The 24,260-nt window shown below is 39.3% G+C and overlaps 1 protein-coding gene across 1 annotated transcript; it reads right to left on the bottom strand.

Moving 5' to 3' along the window:
• Window positions 1–13,641: 13,641 nt before the first annotated feature.
• Window positions 13,642–21,001, bottom strand: LOC119917331. The gene is made up of 7 exons (XM_038737617.1): window positions 20,730–21,001; window positions 18,758–18,885; window positions 18,095–18,214; window positions 17,891–17,915; window positions 17,701–17,739; window positions 15,783–15,885; window positions 13,642–15,692 (listed from the first exon to the last, which is right to left on the bottom strand). Exons 1-7 carry the CDS (start codon window positions 20,845–20,847, stop codon window positions 15,608–15,610), a joined length of 618 nt encoding a protein of 205 aa, XP_038593545.1. The 5' UTR covers window positions 20,848–21,001; the 3' UTR covers window positions 13,642–15,607.
• Between the last annotated feature and the right edge of the window lie 3,259 nt (window positions 21,002–24,260).

The raw sequence follows: 24,260 nt of genomic DNA, 5'->3' as shown, positions 1-24,260 counted from the left end.
GAATGTATTTTCAGCTTTCCCAGGCACAGCTGCTGCCTGCATAGGGCTACATCTACACTCCTACGTTTTTATTTAAAAAGGAGTTTAAAAACTATACTATAACTATTTCCGTCAACACTAACATTTTAGCTTTGTATCAGAACTGATCTCCTTCTATATTAAAACGACACACGCACATCAAGTGGCCATTCACATACATGCACATGCCAATGTAAACATGAAGCCAATTGTCTACTCCACAGTTGCAGAAGATTTGGTGAAAAAAGAAAGTTCTACTGCACATGAAGAACCACACCAGATATTTTTTGCAAAGAGTTGGAACTGTTACTGAAAGTTACATGGGAGTACAAAGCGACTTGGGAGTTGTTGCAAAGTAAATTTGGTGACATGCACAGCACATGTGTATAAATCTTATTTGCACAGTACAAAATGTTTTAATATAAGTACCAAAACAAAAAACACTGTCTTAGCATCTTGTTTTTTCTTTGCATGACTTATAAGACCCAAGCAAAATGTGAGTGTGCGTGTGTCATCGTGTTTTCGCCTGTCTACACTAAAACGCTACCCCGGAGTTTTAAAACAAAAACGGGGTCAGCAGCCTTTTCAAACTTCTACATTTTAGGTCTTCGGATTTGCTGCAAACGTAGTAGAAGGTCTCCGTTTTAAAACGAAAACATGTAGTAGTAGTAATGTGGATGTAGCCAGGTCTCTACTGTTTCTCACAGACCATCCTCCTAAACCTAACCAAGTAGTTTTGGTGTGTTGAGTTTTAAAAAGTTACAACAAACGTAATGTATTCCAGTGTTTCAGTGTTTTTCTTCAAATGTAAAACTGCAGGATTTTAGGCCAGGCAATTGCATTAGAATGTTGATTAAACCATTGTTTGGATCCTCTTTGTAATGTGAAGAAAACTGACACCTCTTTGTTTAAGTGCCAGAAGGACTGTTTTGTTTTGACTGTTTCATTGACACTTAAGATGGGGTGTCAACCATTTTGGAGACAAGCCCAGTTGTTCTCTATGATTAGTTCCCTTCCCAATTGGGTGACAAAGAAGTTAACCAAACGACCAATGGCTATGGACCTAAGCCATTGGAGGAAAATGGACCCGCCCACATACCTGGAGGATATTAACAATTTATTTTGTGAGAATCAGGACTGTAAGCTGTGGATCTGGGAGGAGAAGCAGCTTTTCAGTCCACTGCTGGAGGCGGCTTTAGCTCAGTCTGTTCGGACTTGACTGAAAGCTGTAAATCTGAACGGAGGACCAACTTTTCAGTCCACTGCAGTGTTATTTGTTTGTTCTGTAATGCCATCTCTTTATTCACTAATTTTTGTAATTAAATCTTTTTGTTAATTTTCATTGGACTGAGCCTCTCCTTTCTCAAAATCTGAAAAAACGCAACAGGTGCCATTGTAGAATAGATGAAAACATTTCTGGCACCTTTTGAAAGTGGTGTCGGAGTTGTCCTTTTTCATGATTTCAGAAGAAAGAGAGCTGTGATGAGAACGACAGAGACAGACAGACAGTAAAGGTGAAAGAAGAAAAGTTTGTTTGTTCTTCCATCCCTTTGTCTACCTTGACAGCTCTCATACTCCCCCTTCTGTTGCTGTCTGCCTGCCTCATTCTCACATCGTTACTTTCTCTTTGTTTTCATTTCACCACAGAGAGATTCCCTGATAGTGATTCAGCCTGCTAATTCTCTTTAAATTACCTTCCTTCTGTTCAACATGCAGCAAATTCTCGTTCACTTTGTCTTGTCCACTTATATTTGTGTGTGTGTGTGTGTGTGTGTCTGTGTGTGTGTGTGTGTGTTATGTCATGCTGTTTCCTTGTCATTATCTTTAATCTACTACAAATTCAATCTGTAATCTCTCTCTGACTATGATTCAGGCTTCAGGTCATGTAGACATGACACGCAGGTTGACATGCTAATTTTCTACAAACATCTCATCCATATGTTTTTGTAATATTAGCATGATAGGCTAACAACACCTCAGCTGTAACATTTTTTTAAGCACACAAACACCGTAAACACAATTGTCACCTGACCAGCATGGTGATGTTAACCAGAAACGTCGCAGCTACACCTTATTTTTACCGCCTGTGGGTTGCACCCAGCAAACACAGTAATATTGTCAGTGGCCTCCATGCTGCTTTCTGATGTTAACTATCTCCATTTTCTGGTGTTACATTTGAAGAAAAGGCCAACTCATCTACTGGCGAAAGGAGTCAATTGCATTTTAGCGTTTAAAAAAACTGCATATACTAATATACTTTTGCAGCAACTATGTCGCCAGCTGGTGATCTAGTATTGGTGTGTGTAATTGTATTTTCTTTGGCACTGACACAAACATCTTTCAATGAGTCTGAATAACACAGAGGCATAAGTTGATATTGCCTTTTATAAAATGTTGTTGCTTGTCATGCTCCTTGGCCAAACATTTCCTTGTCAGAGATAACCCATGAACCGTGACAGGGCTTCCCTGTGCATATTATCCAATTCAAATCATAAAACATCTTTAGATCATTGTACTCTTCTCTGAAGGGAAACAAAAATAACCTTTTATATTTTCAGACACATTGGAATGAGGTTTTGTTTGTGGAGTTGTCAAAGCCTGAAAGAGAGATATATTTTGTTTATCTTTTCGCTACATGCACAACTTGCTCTGCTAATTGTCAGATTATTGAACATTATTATGATTATTGTGAACAAAATGTGAAGCTTGATTTGCGTAGCTTGGTTCTCGTTATTAGTGAAACTATGCAATGTCAAGTATTTATGTGATCATGAGCTGCAAAGCCAAAACTAAATGGATCCTTCAATCTGTTAGTAGTCGCAGGAACCAATTGGTGAACCAATTTCAGTATGTGACCTGGGTTAAAGTGTCATACAGCATGATATTAAATCCTTTCAACTGCAGAGTCGCTACTTTACACTGAGCTTGACCTCTCTCTTCCCTCACTAAATTATCACATCATCCTAAACTATAACCATGAAACTTTTCTTACCACTCAACCATGGAGCTGTCAAAATAAGATAGATATCATCGAGTGTGCAATCTGATATCATTTATTCCAGACACTCTGAATGACCTCGATATCTCAGAGCGATGCCTGTCTATCTTCTCCTGAAGCAGCTCAGCTGTGCAGCCAGTCAGTCAAACAGAAAGCAACACGGAGGGAGTAAAAACAAAGTTATTGATAGTGAACAGGTGAACAAAACCCTACTCAGCCTTTTGAAATCGAAATGTTTCCACAAGGCACCGTGATAGATTGGCCTTAATTACCAGCTTCCCTAACAATAAGAGGAGCATGGGATTTTGATGAGATGATTCAGAGACATTAGAGGATGATGCTTTATTTATTGTTTTATTTTGTTACTAACTGTGTTGGGGTTTGTCCGATGGAAACAATCACAGCAGCCGATATTGTTCTGTTAGCCAAAGGACAAAAAAGACACAGTGACTCATTTAGAAACAATGAAGCCCATGCAAATAAATGTAGTTAAAGCAAACAGACTCACAAAGGCCATTATTATTTGGTTTCATCTCTATTTGGGGGCTGGCCAAAAATATTTATGTTAATATGTCCATGCCTGGACATGTTAAAATGCTGTCAGTAAATATAAAGAAACCTCAATGTTAATTGCACAGAGGAATACAAACAGTATTTTAAAAACACTAACAAGGGACATTGGTTTTCCTTTCCATGGACAGTGAAGCACAAAAAACATTATTGTATTTCAGAAAATGTCTTCACTTGACCTGAGATGCCGGGGGTCAATGTGGAGATTGTTTTGTGGTCACACAGAGAAGGAAATAAAAACAGAGCTCAGAAGTTTAGGGAGCAGCTCTCTGCTTTACTGTCAGACACTAATTGGTTTTGCTGCCTGAGGCGAGGTGATGGGTAAAGTGAGGCGGTGAAGGGCCAGACAGTCGGAGTCGCAACCGAAGCCGGAGATGATTGACAGGTAGCAGGGAGGAGACGGGCGAGAGGTCTGCAGCTGGGAGAGAGATCTGCAGGACAGGTTTGTGTCCAGGCAAGATGAAAGCTGAGCAGCGCTTTAAAGCTGTACAGAGTAACACTATGATCAGCAGCCTTTTAAAAATGTTTGTTAAACCAATCTTCTTCTGTGCTACGTACTTCTGCTCTTGGGAAACTCCAATCGTCAAACTGGATTGTCCTGTGTACTTTTGTACTAGGGTGTGTGTGTGTGTGTGTGTGTGTGTGTGTGTGTGTGTGTGTGTGTGTGTGTGTGTGTGTGTGTGTGTGTGTGTGTGTGTTTCTGTCCCTGTGAGAACCACTTTCGATTTTACACCTTCAGACATTTTCAGAAAGCAATGACATTTTAACAAATAGAGTGGAATGGAAAATGGATGATCCCAAAATAATAATTCACGCATCACCTCATAGAAATGCACTTTATTAAATTAGTTGCACCTTGTTTAAAATATTACTATTAATCTTACAGTCCATACAAATGCTTACTGCAAATGTATAAATTACAAGATAACTTTAAAAAATACTTGTTGGAGATACAGTGTGCAAGAACTGGAGCAGGACATTTGAGTCATGGTGATTCAGCTGTTGTCCAGCTACTTCTGATTAAAACCAGTTTTGCCACTCTTTTTTTAATCTTTCTCTCTGCCTCTATTGCCTCACTTCAGAAGGATCTTTCACTGTAAACAATGTGCAAAGACATTTAATTTTTAATGTTATATTAACCATAGCTAACCAACAATCACCAACAACAGTGTTAAGCAGTTATAGGCCTCAAGATTTGTAATGGAACTTGATGAAATCAGTTTCCATGTCATGATCATTAGTATTGCTAAAGAAATTATATACCTATTGACATTTTCCCAACTCTTAATGCACAGAATCAAAACACATGCAATGAGCATGTAAAAGGCTGCTTCCCTCCCATTTCATTACAGGCCATGTTCCCCAACATTAAAGTCCCCCTCCACTCAAACATGTTTTCCTGCTTGTTACTTCACTTGGATGTTTGACCTTCTCTGTGCAGAATGTGTGATGTTTGTGCAGAGTTTAACGCTACAAGGCTGTTTTCACATTCATCTGATGAAGGACGTTGCTCAGTGCTGACCTTTTCTAATTTGTGTTTAAAATGTGAATGTATGAGCCTTATTTTGGACATCACAATTAGTTTGGAAGCCGATTGTGGTTTATTATTCAACTTAAAGCTGTGTAGAAATTTGAAACCTCCTGTGCACATACACTGAATCTTTAGCTGATTCACAATGCTGTTGTACGTGTTCTGAAAGGAACCAGGAAAAAGAGATCCTGGCTCCCTGTAAAATACAGAATAGTTTTTAGTATCCTTCTGCTCACCTACGAAGCTCTTAATGGTCAGGCACCATCTTATCAGCCAGAGCGTTCAGCTATCAAGCTCCTCTCCTGTGGAACCAGGTTCCAGTTTGGGTTCAGGAGGCAGACACCATCTCCACATTTAAGAGTAGGCTTAAGACTTTCCTCTCTGATAAAGCTTATAGTTAGTGCTGGCTCAGGTGAGTCCTGAACCATCCCTTAGTTATGCTGCTATAGACCTAGACTGCCGGGGGATTTCCCATGATGCACTGAGCTCTTCTCACCTCCTCTCTCTTTCCTTCTATATGCAATCATATCCCATTAATGCATGTTACTAACTTGACTTCTTCCCTCTCCTGTAGTCTTGTGCTTTCTTGTCCCTCTCCTCTCTCCCCCTGTCGCTTTCTGCAGGTGTTTCTGGCTCTGGGGCTGTGGAGTTGGATCTGTGGCTCTCTCTCTCTCTCTGTCTCTCTCTCAACCAACCGGTCGAGGCACATGGCCGTCCACCCTGAACCATGGTTCTGATCGAGGTTTCTGCCTCTTAAAAGGAAGTTTTCCTTGCCTGTGTCGCCAAGTGCTTGCTCAGGAAGGGAATTCTTCGGTCTCTGTAAATAATATCACAAAGAGTGAGGTCTAGACCTGCTCTATATGAAAAGCGCAATGACATAACTGTTGTTGAATTGAAATGAATTGAATTGAAACTAAGAATGGACCTTTAAGAGAAGTAGGAGACTTCTAGTAGTTAAACTTTTGAAATTAGCAATAGGGTTAGGGATATTTATGGATACTGGATTTTTCAATGAGGAAAGGAGTAGATGTAATTTCTCAAATCATTAATTAGGTAATTAAACTTTTTTGTAGAAAAAATATTTTAGAAACATATTTAAAACATGTTGTGTGTTAAATCATTCATTTCAGTCCAGTTTCTCAGTTAATATATTTATTCATCAGTCAGATTATCAAAATAACTCAATTGTTTGTCTGTTGTTGTGGTCATCTTTAGAGTTGGAATGTGTGAAGACTTTATCGTTCTGTTTGTGATGTGGTTTAGATCATCTGCTCAGTCAGTGATAGTGGAAACAGATGTGAGTCACTAGGTGCTCCAAGTGTGTGACTGTCAAGGTGTGGAAGAAAAGGTAAAACTGACTCCTGGTGCACTCATAGATGTGTGTGTGTGGGGGGGGTGGGGGTGAGGGGTGCCCAAAGACAGTTTGAGGAGTCTTTATGCGTTGTGTGTTGTTCTGTATTCTTTGAAAGCTTTGACTGGCCTGAAGCGGCAAGAGAGCAAAGTGCTGTGAGGCTGCTGCTTTTAGTTGTGTTTGTTTTTTTTCTCTTCAGTTTGGTATGGTTTATTTCTGAAGGCTAAGAAATAATCTACACAACAATAAAGGACAGGTTATTGTGTTGGCAGCCCTGCTGACAGTGAGTGTCCTGTTCATTTCTCTTTTCTTGCGATTCTGTTTTTTCCCTTGTGTTTCGGCCTGCCTGTCTGTGTCTCCGCTGCTCCCCTTGCTTGTGTTCTCCCTCTCTCTCTCTGCTCCTGAGCCCAGCTGACGATCCACACCTGCACCTCGTCAGCCACCTCCTCTGCCTGCCACACCTGCCAGCAATCAGCCTCATCTCTGACAGTTCTTCAACCCCGGTTCTCCACTCAAGCCCTGCTTGATCATCGTTGCTCCAAATCTGGTGCCACCTCTTCACTCAAGCTCTTATGTAACCCGCGTCATCTTTGTTTCCCTGTTCTTGGTTTTTCTCGTGTCTAACCCTGTCTGTCTGTCTTCCCTCCAGGTGTTTCCCCGGTATCCGCCTCTCTCTCACCTCCACTCCCTCAACCCCTTTGTTCCTTAATAAAACCTGTTCATCCTGAGCGTTGCGTTTGGGCCCACACCATAACACAGGTTACATTGAGCTTATTCACACATGAATAACAGTCAAAAGGAAGTTAATGTCATTGTTTCCACATGCTTTCTTGCAAAATTCCAACAGAAGTGGTTCAAACCAGTGCTCTGCTGCTATAGGGCTGTTTGCAGCAACCCTCTTTTAGGAGATTGGCTTGGTTAAACACACTAATATGAAACTGAGATACAGCTGAGTGTAGCCTATCCGGTGTCTCTATTATTTATTTTTTATTATTATTATTTGCATTAAATACTTGAGTGAAAGTATTATAACTGTCCAAAATGTCCACTGGTATGTGAGCTTCTTTCATTTCTTCTCATTCATTTTGCCTCCTCAGGATAACGTGTGATCATACTGAAATTGTTTGTAGTAAATACTGACAAAGATTTTTTTATTTTTTTAAATGTCACAATTTCAAACAAAGAAGCATAATGTCTCATTTGTTGGTACAATGCGCTTCATGTGGAACAGGTGAAAGATGAAGGTTTGCTGACATCTTGTGGCAGCTAAATTTGTTGTTCACATGTTCAATCAGTATGGTTCCCCCTCCTGCTCTTCAGGGATTTTTGTGCTTTTGGTTGTTCTTATGCTAGTTAACTTTTGTTGTGGTAATGGTAGTTAACTGGTAACCAGTTGCACTACCAGGCAAGGTTGTGTTGCTCTACTTTTCAGCCAGGGCGAACAGAACTTATGACTTGTTTCAACTAAGGCCATGTTGGCAGCAATGGAGAAGGTGTGGTTCATAAAATCCCGGGCATTGCTGATATTGCAGTTTATTGTTTAGGGGCTGTTTTTGGCTGCTGTGAAATATAAAGGACTGTGGAGAATGTGAGGAAGCTATTTAAAGGAGAAGGAAACTTTGACCGGACTTGTCCTGGAAGGGACAGATTGTGTGTAGACATAAACCAGTTTCACACATTGAAGGTTTGAGTCAGTTCCTTAAGATTTGTAAAACTATCCTTTGCAGCACACTGATTGCTATTTGTGTCCATATGGTGAAAACTTCACACCCTTAGTCAATAAATGACCACAATGACAGTGTGAAATCCTGCACCAGAAAAATAAGATAACATTTAAGTGGGGGAAAAATTCACATGTTACAGGAGATCCTGTACTACTACTACTACTACTACTGTTACAGGATTAAAAAGGCTAAATACAATATTTGTATACTTGGGTACATAAATGTAATACTGTGCAGCTAAAGCAGCAGCTTTTGGAGCGTAGTGTGGTTTGACTTGTGTGAACAAAGTGGCATGGTGGCTTGTGATTTAGACCACAAGCAGCAACTCTTCTCTAATACAGAACAGTGACTTAATAAGTAACTGTGGAAATGTAAGAATCCAAATATCTTAGGAATATAGGATATGAAATGTAACATGAAATATGTACAGCAGAAAAGAATAGGCCACAATCCACTGCCACTGTACTTCTTTTTTACACTGTTTAAACACTGTTACCAGGGAGTAACAAAGTTATCCACTGATTTTCCATGTTGGCTTCAATATATTTGTAAAACAAACACAAAAAAAACCCTGTCAAAACATGTGTAACTTTTCCTTTTACAGGTACTTTTCTGTGTACAGTTTAACACCAGCACCCTTTCAATTGTAAAACACAGAATATACTGTATATGCTGTGGTTCAAGTCAAGTCAAAGCATTCTTGAATTAAGTAACAGTATTTTTCCGGCCCACAGAATGGAAACTCAAAACTGCCCCTAAACTAGGCAGGTTTGTCTCTTCTTTTCTTCCTCTGAATGACTGGATTCTCATAATCAATTAATCATCTCACAGAATGATTACAGATGAGTCAATACATGAGTTTGAAGTACAACTGTTCATAAAATGTTCTTGCCATGATGCGTGATTGTAAGGTGACACGATAAACATGTAGCAATGGAGATAAAGTGGTTTAGAAAGTGTTTTTGTAGGTGACGCTTGTTGGTAAAAATAATTTTGAATTCATTACTTTCTTAGTGAAGGAGAGTGATTTAGAAACATCAGCATTCTGAAGAAGGACATTGAATATAAATGTAAAATTTGATTCAGTCATCTCTTTGGTGTGAGAATAAATTTGAAGACAGATTTAGAAATGTGAGTGTTATTCGTGAGCTTTAAAAGCAGATCCATAAACAACTCCTTTCATTTCCCACATGGGCTTCGATTTTGGTGTTTTGAAACAAAAAAGTGCTAAATGCAGAAATGATATGAAGTCATGAGTGGCGAGACATTTTAAAGAAGTTGTTCATCCAGTCTCAGTCCTTTCATTTAGCACCAACCTACCGATTACAAACCAGGAAAAGGTGGGAGTGTTGATCGAAAAATGGATTTTTATATACGAAAGGGTCTTAATGAGAAACTGTCTTTGACTTGTTTTCTGTAACGGTTTACTGTTGTCCTTCTGGTGATTAATACTACTGCCTTTCATTTTTTGTCAGTTTATTCCACTGATTGAGAGTAAAAGCTGGCATCTGAAAAAGTCTACAAACTGACTCCACTGTCCTTACATCTTTTACACATTCACACAAATAAAACATAACTTCGTCACCCCAAGTTCCCAGAACTCTGGACCCTTTTTGTAAATCACAAGACATAAGTGGTTTTGGCTTTGGCTTCTCTCGGAGTAATTTTTATTTCCACACAATTGGTGTTAAGTCTACTTCAGTATTACTTAAAGTCACAATACTTTATAATTTTAAAATAACAACGTATCAAATTACAACGTAATAACGTGAAACTTGTCGCTGGTAGTGATGAACCTACAGAGAATTATCAATTGATCAATCTGCAGCTCTTTACGGTTCATTGGTTACGGTCAAGAAGCTCTAAAAACCCATTGTACCTGCTCAGCATCAAACAGCAGACAGAGACAGTTAGAGACTAGCTGGTGAAGTAGTGGGGTATTTAGCTGCTAAATAAACAATATGATAACTTTCCAGAGTTGTAAAATCATGTCCTGTGAGTATCACAAACCATTGTGCAGTGTTTTGGCATCTGATAAGCCATTAAGCACATTAATCTGGACTTCCTGGATTATATTAAATTGTCGCACTGATGCCTTAAAAGACATCCCCTCACCAATGCAGCTGTTTTCTTTCTGGATCCCCACTTAACACCATTTTACTCAAGCATAAGTGCTGTAGCATGGTCAAATGGCATCTTAAACCCTCCACCCCACACTTTTCCAAAACGAGGGCTGTAGTCAACTAAAGAATAACTTGGTCGAATGAAACGAAACACAATGTGAGCAGTCTTTCCCCAGCCCATCTTATATAATTCACCATGCGTTTTTTTTTTAACAAAGTCTGCATTTTTATTATATAGAGCGTGTTTATTTTTATGCTGCTCTGTAAGTGCCTTAACATGCCTTTTTTTTTGTACAAAATAAACTATGCCCAAGAATTCCAGTATAACTGTACTGCCCTGTACCTGTCTAAATGGCTAAAAAATCTCTTGTATCTGTTGAATTCAGAGCTCTTAGTTAGCATTTCCAGTAAAAGTACACATATATTGTCAGCAAAACAAAAGTAAAAGTACTTGTTATGCGGCAAAATGACTGTCAGTGTTATTTTACATTTCATGTTGTAACTGCTCAAAGTAAAGCTAATGTTAACTACTTCATATAATGTTGAATAGTTTAATCTATAACAATGCATCATTTTTTATAAACTGATTATATTTCTATATGTCTATATATGTTTTTATTAGTCAGTTATGTTTTAATAGGTCTGGTGAGACCAAAGATTATTTTCCAGCCTTAGCTGTTGTACTCTATTCTATTAGATCTTCAAAGTAATAGCTGTAAAATAAATGTACTAGAGTAGAATCTTGAAGTATGAAGTAGCACAGGATACATAAGTTGAGCACATGTACTCTATTTTGCACTACTTATATTGAGCTTCTCAGTGTTTAGGAGTGTCTGCCCTTATCCAAACAAAAGATTATGTTATTACCCAAATATCTCACAACATTCCTCAGCACATCAGACAAGAACTGTGTCACAAATATGGTCAGTGAGCTTCCGGGAGAAGCCAGAGAAGCCAACTGTAACCAGTTTGATCCTGTTTACCAAAACAGAGGGCATGTCCAAATACTTAAATTAACCTCACTCACACACATGGCCTAACAAAACTTTCTCTACCTGTTCTAACTTCTTACAACTCACTTTATATTAGACATTCATGTGGGTTTGCTCCTCTACACTCTCTCAGATCTTTATCACAAAAACACACACACACTGCACACATAGTTAAACATTGAGCAGCACATGACTTGTGCGCCTACACCTCCAAAAACCCCAGTGTCTCTATTCTCAATGTTGTCTTGGTAACCACTGTACAACACTCAGCATGTTTCAGTTTGGCTAATGGAGGATTGCATTCTGGATGCTGACTTTTAGTTATTTCTGCATCTGACTGATGGCACAAAAGTTTGTACAGACATTTGCGGTTTCCAGAAGATTTATTCTAATGACTTTCGGGGCCAGCTGGCTTTTCCACTAGCGGCACCATGAGGTTGACATTTGTGGTTTTGAATTAAATGACTTAACTATCCATGAAATTTTTTACTACAGATATTCATGTCCCCCTCAGGGTGAATCACTTGGTGTTCCCCTGACTTTTCCTCAAACACCACCAGCAGGTCACATTTTCCACTAACATATCGAAATTTCAGACTGTTTTCATCTCAGGGCGTCCAATAGGCTACCAACGCTTTCAGAAAAAGTGACAAAGCGCAATTATTTGATGCTAAAGGTCTCTATGAGACTACGTGCTAGCTACGTTCGTGCTGACAGCTCTCCAAAGCCCCCTACCCTTACCATGATCATCAGAAATGTTAGTGCCTAAACCTAAGCCACTGACTTTATGCACGTCGACCGGCTAACTCTACAGCTGTGCACATTGCTCACGGCCAATGTGCTGGCAAGTAGGGTCAGCCTCCTTTGTGTTTCTGTGATGTGGTCAACTGTGGCGTTTCATACGGACGCTGAAGATTACCTTTAGTGACAAAGAATTATGCTTTGTCACACTGTGTGAAAGCGTTGATAATGAGATGAGAACCCCTGGAAATTTATCTCAACAGCAACTTAAAGAAATGGCACAAAAGTTTGGACAAACATTAATGGTCACCAGAGGAAGTATACTAGTGCCTTTGGAAACTGTTCTGCTAATAACACCATTTCTGTAGTAACCACTTATGGTTTTGAGTAAAGTGGTTCAAATGGATCCATTGCCTTGAAATATGATATGGATATTCATTTGACCCTCTGACTTTTCCTCTACCACCATTAACATTTTTCATTAGTCCTTTTGTCCCTACTTTCTGTTTCATGCAGCTTTTAACTCCAATCACCACCGTACCTAAGGACACCATACTTCTTCTGTTTGTCCATAGAGAATACTGCCAGCATGACAACTTTCCAGAGTGCTAGAATCCTTTCAGTATTATAAATTACAATACTGTGTTTTTGGCACCTGATAAGCCCTGAGACACATTAATCTGTTACTCAGACTGGGCTTTGAGGATCATATTTCATGTCTCACCAGCATCTGAAGCAGCTGCATTTTTTTAACACAGGGTTTTTTTTTAGTCTGAACACCTATTCTTGTTAATCTTTATCATCGTTAATCAACTGATTATTATAAAGTCAATGCGGCACAGTCACTGCACCTGTATAGCTTATCTTTGTAAGTACAATGTGTGTAGTCACGTCCAGTTGTTGTTTATAATCTGTATCGAGTATTGTTATAATTTTGGGCCATGATATACTACGTGTGTCACCAACATTTCTATGCTACAGATTAAATTAGTGTTTGTTTTCTTCCTGCCTTTCTCATTTGCCGAACCAGTAACACTATTGTAACATGCGTGACGTATACAGTCATGCGATATATTTAACCACAAGCACATAATTACGCACCAAGGCTAGAAGTTATGCAACTAGCAGACACACAACTTCTGTTTTTAATGATAGGTCATGACCATGTCAGTGGGGTATTATGTTTACTGTATATTAAACATGTGCAGGAAGTATTTTGTATACCTCCAATGCTCTCCGCTTTATCAGTATGGTATTCACTACTTTAATGGTTAAGGGAATAAACATTGGTGTCCGGTTACAGTAGTTTGTGGAGGAGCTGTAATGTAGTAAGCAGTGAGCTTTCCCTGTGTGATGGGAATTTGAAAAAATGATAATTTTTTTTTTTTCAACACTTTCTAGACCCACATGTCAAAAATGTTTCTGTAAAACATCTTTGGACATATGTCTCTAGTACATACTCTGCACAAACACACCACCAATGACTCACTTCCTGTCTCCTCATGCCACCTCGGTACCCTCATTTTAACTGGATGAGAGAAATCAGATAAAACCCACCTCTTTGTTGTACAACAGTAAAAACACTCATTTTTAAAATAGCAATTTAATCTTTTCTTTATAACAAAAGCAAATTACAATGAAACAGCATCATGATACAGTGATGTTAATATAAATTTCATAAGGCAGTTAACAGCAAGTTAACCCAATACATTGTTATGAATACACAGTAAGATAGAAGTACAAATTGGAGTAATTAAGGTTTGTTAAGGCTTAATGTCCAGGTAAGAGGGGTGGTGGTGATGCTACAGGACACTGAAAGCACACACCCTGGTGCTCCATTACAAGTTTAATAGCTTCCACAGCTAAGGCGAGTAGACCTGGAGCCTATAATGAAGCGGGATTAGTAGGTTTGCCAGCTATCTTTTACGATCAAATCAAATGTTCCCGTATGTATTTGATACATTTACTGCATGTTAAATAGTTTAATTTGTTCCCAACAGGATTCCTGACAGTGTCAATAGCTTTTACATGACTGTTATGTCACACTATGGTCACCTCGACTCACACTAACACAAGGCAACTTTGTGATGGTCGTGTAGATCCCATAAGACAGAAACATTAGCTACTTTTAACTTTGTGTCACATTTTGATAACAGTTTATAGGTCATTCATACTATGAGACAACACTCAGAAAGATGACCAAATATTTATATATATAATTCTTAATATTTATATTTAATTCTTATTTTAATATGCGATTATTTCTAGTTTCTCTAAAGCTAGTGTGATTATTAATTTGTTTAATAGGCAAATCACTTGTTGCTGCCACTGTAAGAATCAGTTTCATCTCATAATCTCAAGTACTCCTTGATTCAGATGGTGTTTCTTGTAATTAAAAACTCAACTGGACAGATAAACCCATAACTACTACAACATGTTGATACCCAGCTTTGTGAATGATGTAGAGCCACCAATGTTAAGCTCACTGAAGTTTTTTTAACTTGCTTCCTGATACAGGCTGCAGGGGAAAATCTACTGCATTGCTACTGGGCATTGGTCCTCAAAGTGCACACACTGGTGCCGCAGTGAGTCTGTCAGCTTCCACAGCCTCAAGACTACTGGCTGTGCAACTATTATCATGGTTGGAAATGTTGAAATAGAGTTTGTGCTTTGTTTTCACAACAAACTTGATAGTGGACCAAAATGTTGCTGTGTTGATTATAAAGGAAATCAGAGATGGGCCTTGCTGTTTGAAAAGGATCAAATGGTTGTCTATGGGTCTGTGGCTGAGCTTGTTGCTCTGGATGTTTCAGGACAAACAGGAAGATGTTTTACAGGAGTAGTCAGCTCTTGGTGAATATGCTGCTACTGTAAGAGATTTGTTTGGTGGCAGTCTTATCTCTTTGATCCTACAGTAGCAAAAGGAGGGACACAGGAAAAATTCTTAAAGCCAATTCCCACTAGACATGACACTAATCAAACACATGGCCAAAACTGCCAAACCATCTGCGGTAGGGTTGCAGTTGTATACCAGTTTCATGGTATAGTGAGAAATAAAAATTACGGCATGGACATTTTCGTGTCTATGTATTTAATTCTATGTTATTACAATTAGTGAAATAAAATTTAAATTCCTTACGGGCCAGTTTAAAACACAATAATGTCTTGTAAGTGTTTGCTTTAGTCCAAACTGATTGCACCACAATTTAGATAGTTAAACTATACAGACATGATTCTCATCTACTGATTAAATTCATGGATAGCTGATGATTATTATATGAAATAAAGTTTTCCCTGGAACTTTTGGCAGCATTGGCATGTTCACATGATGGTAATACCGGATGAAGGAGAGTCACATGGATTGTAGGAACCTCATTAAAAACTAATCGGCTATGTTATTTTGCCACCTAAAACCCAATTCTTTCATCACTGTAACATAACCTGAACTAGCATGAATGTATAAGGCAACTCAGATAGAGATAATGTGGTAATGAAAAAAGATGGGGAAACACCACAAAAAGCTTCAGCATGAATATGGAAAAATATAGAAGTAGCTTTTCTACACACGCTGTTCCTCCTCCTCGGCCGTGTTGGGGGGATTGTTCTGCACCTTCACACCAGCATTAAATCTTTTCTGCATCTTCCTACCCACAACAACAGAGCATTAAAAAATGCCAGATGAGGGCAGTGTCCTGTTTTAATATAATGCTACAATATGACATGATTAAAAATACCTGCAAATAGAATTCTTGAAGCTGTACAGGAGAATCCCCACCACCAGCAGCAGCAACAGGATGGTGACAAAAGAAACAGTAACCCAGTGGTTCCGGGAAATCCCTGTCATGAGAACAGTTTGACAGTTAATCCACATTTTATTTGCATCTCAAAAATCCAAATGATGTGATTAGACATGTTTAGCCAGTATCATTGTTTTTTCTTGTATAATTTTAATGGAAATGTGTACAACGGAGAACCTTTAACAGATGTTAACTGTGAGCTAGCTAGTAACTGACCCACCAACTGTGTGTGGAATTTGTCTGTGCTTAGCTTACGCCGGGAATCCAATGACTCCGGCTACGGCACGTTATGGCTGCGCCACGGTTTTGATGCATCCATAGCCCGGTGTCAAAGTCCACAGAAGCGTCAGTAGCGGAGCGTGCAGCCTGCCTCACGTTATTGACATGTTATTCATTTGTCCTTTTTGTGCTTCTACTAACTTCTTCACAGCTCTATGTGACCCCGTTTCATCCCGTCAACCCGTCAACTCAGAATCGGAGCGTTTTGCTGACATGTTTAGATTTTGTTCATTTGAGAATCAGTGTTTGCATTTTGTGCTTCTGTGATTAAGTAGCCTACGTAGTTGTACGTGAGAACAACTAGGGTTCAGGGTTGTAAACCACCAGTCGTAGTTATCACCGCACTCCACCTGGAGTGTCGGCCAGAACACTACTTAAGGCCAGGAGGTACTTCTGGAGTACTTCTTAGAGGAAATGGGAGTCGAGATGGAAGGATGGTTCAACGTTATTGTATTTGAGACATAAGGGGGTGTGGGTGTGGTTTTTCCTGCCATCGACGCACACCTCTGAGGAGTACAACACGTTATGGTAGTAACACGAACAACTAGCTTGCACACAACGTAATGAGCACGGTGTGGTACCCTCACCTGTAGTTCCGCAATGGTGACGTCACGTTTACCCGACCTGATTGCTCTCACCCACCCAACCGAAACACAGAATGGATCTTACACGGGAAAAGGAAAGGTTCAGAGTCTTTTGTACAGTAGTTAAATTATTTATTTTTGTGTCTGTTTTAACCATGTTTATTGTTTTACGATCAGGAGTCTCCACAGGGTGTTTTATTTCTCTATGCCATTCTGTGTCTGACTTCCTGCCTGGTACGATCTGCTCTGTGTGCTGCTTGACGTGGCAAAAATAGAGAGGAGAGGCGCTTCTGGGATGTGCTGCAGCCACGTCTGGTGGACTCATGAGCATTGACTATAATGGCCGCGATTAACGCGCCATAGCCGTAGTAATGTGCCGTAGCTGAAGTCGGTGGATTTTAGAACTCCTAGAAACTACAACCAGTCCACCAAAATCTGTTTCTGAACAAATTTTATGAAAGAAATTAGCAATCCAGTTGCTGAATCTTGACTCATATTATATCTACAAGGCCAAATTTGGACCATGTTGATGTGTCTTCGCCACAGTTCAGTCCTGGGGAAATTTGCTTCTGTTCGTGCCCACTCACATCTTTCTGCATCTGTCTCACTTTGTTTACATTCACACCAAGCCTAAAATTGTTCACCTCTCTGAATGCTGCTCTATTTAAAACATAAACAAACAATATGTGGGGGGAAGACAGGCTCAGTCACTGTATAGTTACAGCATATTATGAGGGCAGAGGATAGTACCGGCAGCTTGGGAGAAGTCCGGTATGCAAGACAATGTCATGGGTACACCAATGAGTAAAATGTTGAGGTGCCGGTACAACGTATCGGCGCGTTCTGGCCCACTTTAAGCACCATTTATGATCGATATAAGATATATTTGCTTCTGCCCGCTACTGCTTTGTCTTTTTAAGACAATACTGACTGCAAATAACACTTTCTCTTTCTCACTGAAGTGAGAGGGACAAAATTAAGTTTGTCCCTACCTCCCCCATTCTGAAGCACAGCACTTGGACTGCAGTTGGCTGTAAAAAGAAGATATTTTTACATCAGAACATTGGTTAAATGAAAATAGACATATCACTTCAAAATAAACCACGTGAAATGAACTACATTTTTACAATACTAGTTCAAATACCTCACAAATTAATCAGTTTGACAGGTAATGATACTCACTGATGCAGTTTGCCTTGCGTGGTATCTAAGCAGAAAGATGAGCAATGTGTTAATGTGGATTTTCATTAGTTTTATGTTTCATTGCTTAAATCTTCCCATCACATAGCAAATATGACTGGAACAGTATCTCTCACATAATTCAGAATATCTTGCTCTCTTCTGCATCCCTGCTTAAAGTCTTTCATGTGTAGGTCAGTGTAATACCTCAGAAACACAATCTCGCTCATAGTGGATGCTCTCTGAGCAGCCACTGATAAGAAGACTCCAGTTGCTCTTCATCACCACCTCACCACTTTTCCCCTTGTGATTTGCCAGCATGTGTTTCTTAAATAAGAACAAAATGAAAACATCTTTACAAACTACTTCAAAATGATAGTGATACTGCTAAAGGTGTGTGATAGTTCATAGGTATACCATTACTTCAAACACAGGTATAAATAATCAATAATGGCTGTAGTCAATTGTGCATGCTGACCCACTGACACGTTAACATTTAACAGAGCCTTTGCTTAGTTACTGTGCTCGTTTTCCTGCTACAAGTCAGAATGTCATGAGAAAGGTCTATATAGGTGTCCCAATTTCTGCCTTAGTTCATTCCTTCAGTCTCCTCTCCCTCCCGACACCCATGCATTTCCTAGATCTCTCCAAGTATTTATAACAGTTCATTTCCACCTGCTCATGGCCAGATTGTCAGTATTGCATCACTTTGCTGAACTGTTGTCTGCCTGTATTATGTGCATTTGAGTCTTCACCCAGCCGCCTTTACTTACATGATTGATAAAAGGATGGTGTTGTGCCCAGCATTTTTTAATCTATTAGGAAGATGTGTCTGTCTAATGAAAAAAAGTTTATAAACATTTAACTTACAGTGCTGTTGGTCCACCAATAATAGCAGTTGGTTGTCTTGAACTGTGGGACACTGTAACGTGTCTGTCCAGCATCCTGGGTGATGGTGCAGGGAAGATCTTGTGCACTGCAACGGGGGAAATATCCAACTGAGGAAAAAGACAAATATATTATGCTACAACAAGCGATTTGGCTTTGATTCTAGATATAGTATTAAAGTTATTTCAAACACTGCGTTATACTCCTAACACTGTTTAGAGGTTCAGTAGGTAATAACTTGTCATATTCACTCATAGGTTACAGAATACCGATGCACCCTCTTGGAATTCCCCCTCAGCTGTCTCTACAGTTCACTTGACGATCCCACCCAGACTCTTTCAGCACACGAGGAAACTCTGCAGCGGCTTTTCAACATTCTGTGAGCCGCTGAAACACAAACCTTGGTCTGGTCAAGCCATCCTACCTTTTGTTGCGCGTAAGGTGTTATTATGGTAATGAAGAGCTGAGAGCGAGGCGAGGATCCTGAAAGATGCACGTGCGGTTTTCCTGAGATATTTTTCTTTCACACAGCTGATGAAACATTTTAGAGTAGCATACTATGCGTTACATCCCACCTCGTTTACATTATTCACATGTGTGAAAACAACTGTCGAGACAATCTGTGTGGCTCAACAATAAAACATTTTCAAATATTAATTTTATGAATGACGTTTGTTATCTTCTAATCTACAATAAACGGTAAACCTATCGGCGTTTTGTCGCTTTGATACGTTTTATTTTAAACACCTTAATGAAACTATCATCCTATAAATTCTCCGTGTAGGTGTTGGATATAACTTCCGTAATAAGTGTTGCTGACGGGGGCGAGTAATAATGCAATAATCCACATGCAAAACTACAGTGCAAGGCAGTCGAACTAATAAAAATGAGAGTTAAGCCTACTCTTTTACTCGCCTTTTTGTATGCAGGCTTCTGGCTGTTTACTTTCAGTTATTGTATAAAAGTTTGCTCACTTACAGGAGACGGTCCACAGGCAAATCACAAGCAGCATCTTCCCTGAAGAGACCACATGAATCTGCTGGTCCTTGTGCCTGATCAAGGATAAAAGTCACTCACTCAAACGATTCTCGCACTGAAGTCAAGCCAGCCTCCACTTCGAAAACGACAGTCAAGCCAGCCCTCGCGCTGTTTTGCGATGCGTGTTTTTCCTATGCCTGTTTATAAAGACAGATTAATCATATCAAGTAATGAAGTACTGACTAAGGGTATAACTTAAGCTGTGTAGTTGGGATGAGGTCTTAGAGGCAGGTTGATGGTTTAGATGAAGAAATTATTGAATGCTAAAGAATGAAAGAAGCAAAGCAGTTTTGAGATAAGTTGGTGCCAGTTAAGGGCAGGTCTTGGTGAATTTTGTCTAATAATTAGAATTTTATCATTAAAGAAGCTCTTGAAGTTGTCACTACTGAGGACTATAGGAATACTACCAATACTAGCATGAGGCGTTTCCTGTGGCCCATTCAGATTGCACAAGCCCTTTTGCCAGACCCCTACGAAATGACCTCCTGCGGGTTACTGGTGTGCACATTCCTGACTGTCAGACAAACAGACTCCGTGAGGGTGGCATGAGGGCCTGACATGCTCTAGTGGGATCTGGACTCACAGCCCAGCCCCATGCCGCTTGATTGGCATTTGCCAGAGAACACCGGAGTCGGCAGGTCCACCATTGCCTAATATTTAAAATAAAAGGCTAGTTGTCAACTAAATGTAATGGAATAGAAAGTGTAATATTTGCCAGTGGAATATAGTAGAGTAGATGTATAAAGTAGCATAGAATGGAAAGACTCATAAATACCATAAAAACAGTACTTACTGTTACGTTCAGTGGTGGTTATGACAGAGTTGAGCAAGTTGTTGGACCCAAACACAGGACACATAGGCTAGCAGGTAAAGTTCAGACAGTTTATTCAAGGCAACAAAAAGCGAGCACACTTACAAACTGAGTGGCTGATGACAAAGTCCAGAAACACAAAAGCTGTCCAAACAGAAATAGGAATCCAATGGTGCAGGGAAACATGACGAGTAGGCAGACAACAAGGGATCATAACGCACATAGAAAGTAATGAACCAACAAAGACAAGACAGAAACACCAGGTATATACACACACAGGGACTAAGGAGCAGGGCGGGAGGACAGGCAGGGAGGCAGAGAGAGAGAGAGAGCAACACACAGGCAGAGAGAGAGAAGGGGAAAACAAAGACAGACATGCAGAGGGATCACTGGGGTAACAGACAAGACAAGGTTACTGAATACTAGACAAGCAGACATGGGGCATAGAGAATAACCAATAAGACAGAAACACACATGTACAATGAACAGGAACTCAAAAGGAGAACACAGAGAAGTACAAAGGAGACTAGACCCAAAATAATGTAGACAAGGAACCTGAAGTAAATACTAAAACAAGAACCAAGGTGCAGGAAGAAGAACTAAGATGAGAGAGAAGACAGTGACTAAGAAACTAAAAACGAAAGAACCAAAATAATAAACTAGATTACAAAACTCCAAACCAAGACAATATCAAATAAACACCGGAAAAACAGTACAAAAACCAAATCCTAACACTTACAGTATTTGCAATACAGTACATCAGCACCAACCCATTGTGGATTGTATGACGAGTAAGCATACTCAATAACTAAGTAAAGCTCCTGTTCAAAGAAGAAAAACTGCTTCAAAATTTCTTTGAAATAAAATTTCTCATCATTGATTAGCCTGCTTCAGTTCTCAAACAGTCTTTAAAGGTCCAGAGAAAAGCAACTACTGCACATAAGTGTTGTCTCATCCAAACAAAAGATTATGTCATTACACAAATATCTCACAAACTATAACTCAGAACTTTCCAGCTGACAGAGGAAGTGTGTAACAAAAATAGTAAGTATGCTTCCTGAGGAAGGCAGTAATCGTGTGATACACTGTACTGTGACATATAGTAACCCCAAGTTCAGCTTACTCACGTCAACTTCCTCTATGTGTTTTACCTTCAATACCAACTCACTTTATATTAGACATTTACAGTATGTTGGTTTGTAAAAATATATATTTTATCATAGCTGATCTTAAAACCATATGAGATGACTCTGATAACATGCAGCTGTCTTGTGTGGCCTTGTATTGAAAATTTATTTATTTTATCATAAAGTTAACCAGGGCAGAGAGTGGTTTTGTCATGATCCTGGTTTGTGCACATCTGTGTTTATTATTTTGGCCTTGTCGGATATGTTTCGTGTGTTTGGACGGTGCGTTTTCGGTTGTTTTTGTTTGTTCTCCACCCCTCCTGTGTGAGCGCTTTAAGTTTGATCATTAAGTCTTAAGAACTGTGTCTGCTCAGCTCCGTGTCTTGCATTTGGGTTCTCAGCCGGGTTCCACACAAAACCCAGCAGGTTTAAATGAAGCATGCAAGTGAAATTAATGAAAAACTGGCTCGAGTTTACAATGTCGGGCAAACATCCGGTCAGTCAGCCCACCACTTTGGTCCATACTGAAATATATCAGTAACTATTGGATGGATTCCTATTTTGTATATGGTGCCCACAGGATGAATCTTAAAGACTTCACTGATCTTCCAAATTTTATCTAGCGCTACCAGCAGCTGGTCAAAGTTTGAACTTATCCATTGATCATTACATCTAACTAGATGGATAGCTTCAAAAGTCTGTTCAGCCAGAGGATGAAGACTTTTCCTACAGTGCCACCATAAGGTTCACATTTGTGGTTTTATCTATCAGATCCATTGCTTTGAAATTTGATACGGGCATCCATGTCTCTTTTAGGATGAAATCATTTGACTCCCTGACCTTTCCTCTACTGGCATTATCAGGTACGATTTTTAATTTGTCCCTTTTATGACCAAAAAACTACAAAACAATGTGGGACACTGTAACGTGTCTGTCAATCACAGTATTGTGTTTTGGCATCTGATCCCTCAAACATATTCATTCACCTGTTACTCAAACTAGGCTTCCTGGTTCATATTTCAAATCTCATCAGCACCTAAATCACCTGCAATGTTTTAACACTGTTATAACATGTATTCTTGTTTATCAATTAAAGTCACTGCAACACTGTAGCTATAAAGCTCTTTCAAAACCTTTTAAACTTCTATTAAAACTCTTTAGCAAGTCAGTACAACTACACCAATACTTGTCAATGCTAAATGTGCAGTCATGTGCAGTTAATGTTTGTAATCTAGCCATTTTATGTTTATGTTGTAGGACATGAGGTTAAACTACGAGAGTTTCACCTCAATGTTTTTGCTAAAGATCGTATCAGAGCATTTGTTTTCTTCCTTTCTTCTTCTGCTGAATCAATCACAGCATGTGAATGTTTTGATATATCTGAACACAGACAGATAACAAAACAGTCTGATAGGTATGCAACTAGAAAGTTGACACACAACTTGCCTCTTTAACTTATGATAGGTCATTTCCGTGAATGTGGAGTAATGAGTTGACGGTAAATTCAACACATGGAGGGCTGCTTATTTTATTAAACTTAATTTATTGTTTGTTTGTATTTTACAGTTAGTCCAAAAAATTTAAACTGCAGGAGACATTTTAGGAATTTTGTATTTCTCCAGAAAAAGCTCTTCGCTCTTGATCTGTGTTTACTACTTTTATTGTTATCTTACAGTAAGAGAAAATGTAAGGCACTGGTGTCAGGTTACTGTACAGTTGTGGAGGAGCTGTAATGGAATAAGCAGTGAGCCTTTCCTGTGTAACAACTGAGGTGTACAGCTGATTAGCAGCAGAAGTATACACTGGAGTGCGAGGCCCAAACAAACGCACGCAGATGACAGGCAGGATTGGCAAACTACAAGAAATGACAATGTCGCACAACCAGACCATGAACAAAATGCAAAACACAGCTCAGCACAAACACATCTGCATGACTCACTTCCTATCACAAGACTCCTCACACCATGTGTGTACACCGGTTTTTACTGGTTGAGAGAAATCATCAGATAACAGAACATACCTCCGTTGTTGTAAAACAATAAAAATAAAAGCACTTTCACTTGTTTTCAAATATTAGCAGTTTAATCTTTCTTTGATAAAAAAAGCAAATCACAATGATAGAGCTAAAACAGAGTCTTGATACAGTGATGCTAACAGGAAGTGTTAAAAGTACAGTGTAAAAATACAAGTTTCATAAGGCAATTAACAGATGGGCTTATGCTACGAGATTTAGGCCTAAAAGACAAGAGGCACTCACAAGTTAAAGCAACCCAATACAGTACAGTACAGTATCCAAAATACATTATCATAAATACACAGTAAGATATAAACTCCAAATAGGAATGACTGACTTTTTGTCTAGGTAAGAGGGGTGGTGGTGATGCTACAGGACACAGAAAGCGCACACACTGGTGCTCCATTACAAGTCTAATAGCTTCCACAGCTAAGGTGAGTGAATCTGGAGCCTATATCATGAAGCAATTAGTGGGTTAGCCAGCTATGTTTAAGG

This window comes from Micropterus salmoides, unplaced genomic scaffold (genome assembly GCF_014851395.1).
Source record: "Micropterus salmoides isolate LMB-PRFRI ecotype aquatic unplaced genomic scaffold, ASM1485139v1 Ms_hic_scaffold_22, whole genome shotgun sequence".
Taxonomy (NCBI): Eukaryota; Metazoa; Chordata; class Actinopteri; order Centrarchiformes; family Centrarchidae; genus Micropterus; species Micropterus salmoides.
The sequence above is the reverse complement of the archived record's forward strand: the minus strand, read 5'-3'. Positions and strand labels throughout refer to the sequence as shown.